We start from the raw sequence: 8,986 nt of genomic DNA on the forward strand, positions 1-8,986 counted from the left end.
ACCTCATCCCGCCCCCTTGACCTGTCCGTCCTCCCTGGACTGACCTATCCCCTTCCTAACTCCCTACCTACACTCACCTTTACTGGCTCCATCCCCGCCTCTTCGACCTGCTTGTTTCCTCTCCACCTATCCTCTCCTCTATCCCTGCACCTTGTTGTCTAACATTCTGGTAAACATTTTCTGTACCTTTTCCACAGTCTCCACATCCTTCGGGTGGTGTGGCAGCCAGGACTGTGTGCAATATTCTAAATGTGGCCTAATTAAAGTTCTTTATAGCTGCAACATGACTTGCCAATTTTTATGCTCTCTGCCCCGACCGATGAAAGCAAGCATGCCATATGCCTTCTTGACCACTTTATGTAACTGTGTTGCCACTTTCAGGGAACTGTGGACCTGAATCTGAATTCAATAAAAATCTGGAACCAGAAGTCTAATGATGACACAAAACTATTGTTGAATGCTGTAAAAATCCATCTGGTTTTTAAATGCTGTTTAGGGAAAGAAACAGCCATCCTTATTGGTCTGGCCTCATTGTGACTCCAAACCCATAGCAATGTGGTTTACTCTTAACTGCCCTCTGAAAGAGCTGAGCAATCAATGAAGGGACCAGAAACAACAATGACAAACCCTGCCCTATCGACACAGCAGAGTCCTCCTTACTACAATCTGGAGGCTACGGACAAAACTGGGGGAGCTGTCTCACAGCCCATTCAAGCAACAGTCTAATATTGTCATGGTCACAAAACCATACCTTACACACAATGTCCCACCAGCAGGACAGACCCAGCAGAGGTGGCAGTACAGTCATACACAGTCAGGACAGAACTGCACTAGAACATTGACACCATAAAATCTCATGGAATCAGGTAAAAATGGAAAAGTAAAGCTCCTGCTGATTACCACATACCCCTCCACCAGCAGCAACACTCCTCCCATACCCACTTGCTGCCCTTGCCTGATAGACAGGGTTTCAGGCAGATGGTGTGGGAACTACGTATATGACCACATCCTCCCCTAACTGCCTGCTGCAGATGCATCTGTCTATGGCAGTATGAGTAAGTGTGACTACTGCATACTTCTTTTGAAGACAAAGTCCCATCTTCACATTGAAAATACCCTTCATTGTGTTGTCTGGTCAGTGCACTGAATATAGGAGTTGGGAGATCATGTTGAGCCTGTACATGACATTGTTTAAGCCATTTTTGGAATATAGTGTGTAATTCTGGTCTCCCTGCTATAGGAAGGATGTAGTGAAACTTGCAAGGGTTCAGAAAAGATTTACAAGGATGTTGCCAATCATTTCAGCTTTCATAATATTTAATTTCTAGAATCTCATCCTACACTGAGTGTCAGATACACTTTGTGACAATTCGCATTAATGGAATAGTGAAGATAAATACAGTAAGGGATAGTTCGGCTTCAGATGATATTGTCAAGGAACAGTGTGAAGATGAGAGTTGGGGACAATGGATAGATCTTTGAGACACTTGAGATGTACAGAGACAGGAAGATAAGCCATTGAAATTGAATCTCTGGTTGAGATCAGATAAGGAAACAAAATTCAGGTGAGAGCAGTTTCAAGCAACAGAGAAGATTTGGAAGCTGAGGATGTAGTCAAATGTGTCAAAAGCAGCAAACAGGATGAGGAAGGAAAGTTTTCTTTGTTTCGATCACATTGGATATTGTTTGTAACTTTGTTAAGAGCTGTTTTTGTTGCATGGCAGAGATTGAAACCTGATGGAGGCATTACTGGAGTTTAAAACGAGGGGGCATATTTTTATGGTGAGGGGAAAGATTTAAAAAGGACATGAAGGGCAACTTTTCTTTACACAGAAAGTGGTTCGTGTGTGGAAGGAACTGCCAGAAAAACTGGTGAATGCAGGTACAGTTATAATGTTTAAAAAATATTTAGATAACTTCATGAATAAGAAAGGTTTGGAGAGATATGGGCCAAGTGCTGCCAGGTGGGACTAGTTTAGTTTGGAAACATGGTCGGCATGGACTGGTTGGACTGAAGGGTCTGTTTCCATGCTGTAAGACTCTAAGGTATCCATGTTCAACGACTTTGGAAAGGAAAAGATGTTTGAATATGAGTGGTGAGGAGGGTAGGGTTAAAGATTTTTTAAAATATTATTCTTTCACAGGATGTGGACATCAATAATAAGGCCAGCTTTAGCATATTTCCAATCTCCAACTGCGTTCCAGGGCAAATGAGAACCAAACACATTTTTGAGGAAAGGGGTGATGACAGCTGATTTCAAGACAGTGGAACTAGCAGCTGAAGAGATAGAATCATCAAAAATACAGGCTAATATAGAGGAGAGAGTTGAGTGGTCAGCAATTTAGTGGGAACTGGGGCTTAATGTTGTTGGCTACTTGCAATATCAAAACCTTAATTGTAAAACCATTAGAGGATACTGCATCCTAAAGAACATCTGACCATTGCCTTGTTTTAATAAACAGCAACTTTGAAAATCAGCAATGATAGAACAAAACTACCAGCTGTCAAAATCAACAGCTCTGCACTTTGATAGAAAAAGATGCTTTTGGCCCAAATGCCTCTCCAAACTCCACTCTTTCAGTATTTTGCACAATGAATATTCTAACACAGGCTAATTGGTATAACAATCAGTGCAGAAACCAATCAGAGACCATACATAGCTACACCTTTGATTTGGGGTTTCCAATATATATTGTCCACTTTTGAAAAACAACAGGCTACCATGGGTAGTGGTCAGGTGCACTCCAAACTGACTCCATTCAAAATTTTGAGACTACATTTCAACTCCAGTATAGCCTGTTTCTATGCTTTACGAAATAGCTTTTGTGTAAATTGTTGAATTTTGTAATTTTTCTTGTAATTGACAGAGCATATGGTGACCTCCATGGGCATGAAACACAAGAACGAAGAGCTGGCGATGTGTGTCAGCATGCTGGTTTATATGCATCATTGGAATTGTTTTTCGAAGATTATGAAGATACAAAGTATCATCCATTTACTCACCTAGCTGCTAAGTATGGCACTATTAAATATAAAATAGATATATACAATATCATTATTGCAATCAGTTTGGGCTTGTATATTTTAAAACGCAATGGGAATCATCGCATGACATTAAAACCTTTTAGCTAATCAACAATCGATAAAATTATGTATTCTTTCCCAACTAATTCTATATCTAAGTGGATGAATATTCTCAAATTATTCTTCATTAGATCGGAGCGCATTAATGACATAATTATGTGTCTAAAGAGAAGCTATTCAATAGTCCGGTTGCATGGCAGCATTCCAACCAGCAGCTAAGAGTTATAGCTTTCGTAGATCATCTGATCTGGGTAAACAGGCTTCGCAAACACGGACGCTTTCGCTCAGGGTCTGGTCTGTTCGACCAGAATGGATTTGCAATACCTCCGTTCTACCAGAGAAATGTTGCCTGTACAGTTAGCCGTTTCTGTAAATATTGAAAGATAACTAGTTGAAATAGCAGGCTGAGATATTAAGGTTTGCGCTGTTATGTCAGAGTTCAAAAACAATAAATCAGGATTACATGCTCTTTATTCAGCAAGCTGGATTGGATGTCACTATCATCCAAATATTTGCAATGTCTAGTCCATCTTTTGTGAGGGCATTTTAAATAAACTTTACTGACGCGTCTGTTAAAGGCATCAAACAAATTTAGGACGATTTCTAAAAACAATGTGCTACATGAGTCCGTGCAAATGCGTTTGCTCTATTATTATGTCCTTCTGGAAACTGCCCAAATAGTGTTGAAAAGTTCATCATTGTCAACTAGAGTTGGTAGTTTCGAAAGGGACGATAATCAAGTGGCTGTGGTATTGGAGAAGCAACTAGAGAGATTTGGGGTTCAAATCCCGGGGCAAGATCTGACAATGAACCATTTGCACTCGGATTGTACACATGATTTCCAGTCTCCACACAGTATTTTGCTTTTCGTTAAAGCAGCTCACTACATCGCGGTGGTGCACTGTTCCCCAAAAATACTTGTTCAAAACCAAAACGTGTTATGCTGAATGAAGGTGTTCGCACTCACCCAGATATTTTATACTGAAGCCTCGGGGAGGTTTAAGGGATCTCCTCATCCAGGCTTCCCTCAAGACTTCCAAGTGGGACTCCTTGCCCTGGATCAGCAGGACGTGTTCGTCGATCCAGCCGAGGAAGAAAACTTCCGAGATGGCGTCTGTCACTCTCTTGTTCCAGAAGTGCTGCATGTTCTCGGCTTTAAAGTCGGCGAAGATCTCGTAGCCGGTGTGATGGTGCTGAATGTTGTCAGTGGCCGCCACTGTAGCCCTGGCCGCGCCGGTCCGAGCCAGCACCACGGCCAGAGAGTGAGGGGCGATCTGCAGAAACTTCTCCATTCCCGGTGGCATGCCCGAGGTTAAAGATCCGACACTCCTGCAACTCGGGACCCAACAAACTGACAAACTATCCGCAGAGTGTTACTCTCAGCCTCTGGAATGAATACCCGCAGGTAGCGATGCTTTGCATTTCTTCGGACTGATGGTATAGAGTGCTGAGACGGCTGGAGGTGGGGGGGGGGGGGGAGCTCGGGGTTGGGGGGGGGGGGGCCTCACGGTGAGGGGGGGGGGGGGGGGGGGGGGGTTGGGGATGCAGTCCTGCCCCCTTCCACACGCACCTCCACCTGCCTTGGGCTCCCGAAACCTGTCCTTTGCTCCTGGGAAGACCCTGTTCCTTTACCCCCACTCCCACTCCCAGACCCTGCTGTGAAGGTGCGACTCTGCCTCCCGCAGGACGGCTCCAACACCTGCAGCGCGCTCCACTCGCGCGCGTCCGACTCCTCACCCACCCCCGCCCCCCTCCCAACCCCTCACACACAACCGGCGCGCGACCGCGTACCCGGCTCACGCGAGCTGGCCTGCGGGCTCCCGATCTTGCGCACGTACCAGCGCGCGCCCCGGCTCCCACAAGCTCACTCGCGCGTTCCCGGCTCACACAACCCGGGCAGCGCGCGTCCCGGCCCACACAAGCTCACTCGCGCGTTCCCGAATCACCCAATCTGGCCAGCGCGTTCCCAACACATGCAAGCTGACCCGTGCGCTCCCGCCTCATACAAACTGGACCGCGCGTGTCCGACTCATGCAAGCTGGACCGCGCGTTCCCGATTCATGCAAGCTGGACCGCGCGTTCCCGATTCACCCAGTCTGGCCAGCGCGTTCCCAGCACATGCAAGCTGACCCGCGCGCTCCCGCCTCATACAAGCTGGACCGCGCGTTCCCGACACTGCATGCTGACCCGCGCGGTCCCGGCTCACACTGGATCCTGCGAGTAGGGGTCGGTGTGTTGCTGGCAGGAGCCCCGGGAGGGGGCAGAGGTTGATGTCCATATTCAGTTATCAACAGAAGTTGTTGGAAAAGCTCAGTAGGTCTGGGAGCATCTGTGCAGAGAAATCAGATTTAATGTTTCGGGTCCGGTGACCCTTCCTCACAACTGGGTTTTGAGGTTCAGTTCTGAGGAAGGGTCACCGGACCCGAAAGGCTGACCCTGATTTCTCTTCACAGATGCTGCCAGACCTGCTGAGCTTTTCCAGCAACTTCTGTTTTTGTTTCTGATTTACAGCATCCGTAGTTCTTTTGGATTTTATTCCATATTCAACATCACTGGACATGAAAGCTGCAACACACTGGTTACCTGACCCTGACAAAGATCTCTGCAGTTCCCCACAAAACTGGCCATTCCTATGCTGCAGGACTGTTAAGTGATGTGGTGCAATAAAATAATCAACTTGCCGGTGGGATCATCCCCAAGCCCTTGACAGCCAATTAAGATATTATGTTTTTAAGTGTAGTGACTAGTATACAGGAAGGCACACAATGAGAATCAATGACCAGACAATGTTTTTCAATTGACATTTGCTCATGGATAAGTGTTAGCCCTGTCCTGAAGTTATGAAAGATCATACCCACTAGAAACATTCATTCTGTTTCTCTTTCCACGTATGCTGCCAGACCTGCTCAGTTTCTCCAGCAATTTCTGCATTTGTTTCAGATTTCCAGCATCTGCAGCATTTTGCTTTGAACTTCTGGGTTACTTTTCTGCCCTTTTTTGAAACTGGTATGCAGGGAGAGTTTGGTGATCCATTGCAATTTGCTTGTTGGCAGCTATGGTGGAGAGCAAGCTTCCCTGTTCTTTCCCTCCTCCATCACTCATTCTCATCTGGCTCATTGGATTGTGGAAGAAATTAGATCATAGAATCCATAGATTATGGAAGCAAGCCCCTCAGTCCCTCAAGTTGACACTGACCCTCTGAAGACCATCCCACCCCATTCCTGTAACCCTGCAGTTCCCATGCTTAATCCACCTAGCCTGCACCTCCCTGGACACTATGGGCAATTTAGCATGGCCAATCCACCTAATTTGCACATCTTTTGACTGTGGGAGGAAATCAGAGCACCTGGAGGAAACCCACACAGACATGGGGAGAACGTGCAAACTCCACACAGACAGTCGTGTGAGGGTGGAATCAAATCCAGGTCCCAGGTACTATGAACAGCAGCGCTAACCACTGTGCCACTGTGCCGCGGTTTATTTTCCTTTGTCCAATGCATCAGCCCTAGATAATTCAAAAGTGTGAAGTGGTGTAATTTGCTTCCGAAGACATTTACTTGTGGCACTGTTGATAGTATTCTTATGTTGATGTTAAAAAATGGAGGATTGCTCTGCCACTCCTAGACCTGAGCATCTGATCTAGAGTGACGTTAGCCTGATCAGTGGATGTTACAGACCCTTCTGGTCAAGGAGTATAAATTCCCTTTGTGCCTTGGCTGACCATTATTGCACAAAGAAATCAGTAAAAGCAGATTAAATGGTCATTTACCTTATTTGTGGAATTTATCTCATGTTTGTGAAACCTTAATATATGTAGAACATCTGTTTACTCACCCACTAATTGCATGTAAAGTATTTCAAGCTTTGAGACTGTGATAGCGCACAATTCCCAATTATTTTTAAGGAATTCACTGCATTCTTCATTCATCAATCCCATTTATCCCAGAGAGGACAATTACAATGTTACATTTTATGAGCGCAATGGAGATATCTCCCCGTGAATTAACTTATCTGTTTCCTTCCCATTTAAAGGGAGGACACATTTTTATACAGCTGTCAGAGAGTTCAAAATGCTTCACAACCAATTAAAAATTTTTGAAATGTGGGGAGTGATAGTCAATTTTCTACAAGTACCCATAGTCAGCAATTAAATAAATTATGATAAAGTCAACCTCAGTGGTGTCAATTGAGCAATAAATGTCAGCCAGGACAACAGCAAAATGTCCCTGCTTATCTCTGAAGACACTTATAAATCATTTACACCCAACCAAGAGCTTTGACAGAGTCTTGTTTTACCATCTCTTCCAAAAAGTAGCTCTTGTACTGTTGTAATAGCTGCTGAAGTGCGATGCTAGATTATATGCTGAAATATCAGTCATGAGGTTTGAAATTATTGCAATTCAGAAGTATGATAAGTGCTATCACTGAGCCAAGGTCATTCTTTTTACTTTTTCTCTCCTTGGGAAACTGAAATTCTAATTTTACAAATTTAGACCAAAGCGTAGATAAGCCTATTCCTCCATGGCAAACAGGGAATTTCAGCACTCTCTAAACTTTAGCTGATGTTCTTGTTTTTTTTCTCTACTCGTTACTATTCCTATTTGTCTCTTTTTCTTAGCTCTTGGTCCTTCCTTCTGATGTGTACTGCTCCTAAAGAGACCTCTAAACACTCCCAATTCTCTTTCTTTGCTCTTGTGATTTCTAACTGCATCCTTCCTCTTTTTCATTACACATGATGACCTGAATGGCCTCATACTGCACTGTAGCAATTCTGATTCTGAAATTGTTGTCTTTCCCATTGAAATTGTTCCTTTGGTCAGTTATCATTTTCACTTTAGATTGTTCCTTGTCTTTTTCCAAGACCAACTTAAACCTCATAATGCTATGATTGCTGTTCCCTTACTGTTCTTCTACTGACACTTGACCAACCTCATTGCCTAGAACGAAGTCCAGCAATGCCTCCTTCCACTTTGGACTGGATATATACTGATGTATAAAACTTTCCAATACACACTTTAGAAACACTTCCCTTCTCTGCTCTTTACACTATTTACTATCTAAGTTTATATAGGATAATTAAAGGTCCTCATTATCATTACTGAATAGCTCTTGATTTTTTCTGTAGTTTTCCCCTAAATTAGCTCCACTACATCTTTATTACTAATTAGTGGCCTACATCTTATTCTCATGTGGCTATTCGTGCTTGCAACTCACCAACTTACTTACTACACTTTAAGCATTTACATATGTGTATCATAATCGATGTCTGCAATAGGAAGTGTGATGCATGGGTGAAGCGAGTTAATTTTTTGCTTTCGTATGTTAGTTTCATTCAGATTTTCAGCCTGCACGACTAGCTAACAACATTGTGAAACAGACAGTCAAGCATAGTTACTAAGGTAGCCTGGAGCAGTGTTTTTAGAGCAGTAAGACTGGGCAATTTTCTGGGTCTGTAGATTGTTAAGTTGCAAAGATGTCTTTAGTAGAGGGAGATAGTGAGAAAAGAGATCAGTCTGAGACTGGGGCAATTGGGAAAAGGAGCAAGTCAAACACTCAGGGCAAGCAAGAACAAAGCAGAGAACAAGGTAGGACTGTTAAATTAAACTGTATTTATTTTAATGCAAGAGGCCTAACAGGTAAGGCAGATGAACTCAGGGCATGGTTGGGAACATGGGACTGGGATATCATAGCGATTACAGAGACATGGCTCAGGAATGGACAGGATTGGCAGTTTAATATTCCAGAGTATAGATGCTATAGGAAAGGTAGAAAGGAGTGGGGGGCAAGAGAAGAGGGCAAGTGGCATTTTTGATTACGGATAACATGACAGCTGTACTTAGGGAGGATATTCCTGGGAATACTTCCAGGGATGTCTTTTGGGTATGTAAATTAGGTGGATTA

At 43.9% G+C, this 8,986-nt stretch overlaps 1 protein-coding gene across 1 annotated transcript in view; it reads right to left on the reverse strand.

The window, feature by feature from the left end:
* Positions 1 to 4,483, reverse strand: part of LOC109928509 (storkhead-box protein 2) — a 292,089-nt gene extending 287,606 nt beyond the window's left edge. The window contains exon 1 of the mRNA XM_020528489.2: positions 4,053 to 4,483. Within this exon, the coding sequence (XP_020384078.1) occupies positions 4,053 to 4,389 (337 nt within the window). The 5' untranslated portion in view covers positions 4,390 to 4,483. The remainder of the gene's footprint in view (positions 1 to 4,052) is intronic.
* Between the last annotated feature and the right edge of the window lie 4,503 nt (positions 4,484 to 8,986).

The sequence above is a fragment of the Rhincodon typus genome, chromosome 3 (genome assembly GCF_021869965.1).
Source record: "Rhincodon typus isolate 14 chromosome 3, sRhiTyp1.1, whole genome shotgun sequence".
NCBI lineage: Eukaryota > Metazoa > Chordata > Chondrichthyes > Orectolobiformes > Rhincodontidae > Rhincodon > Rhincodon typus.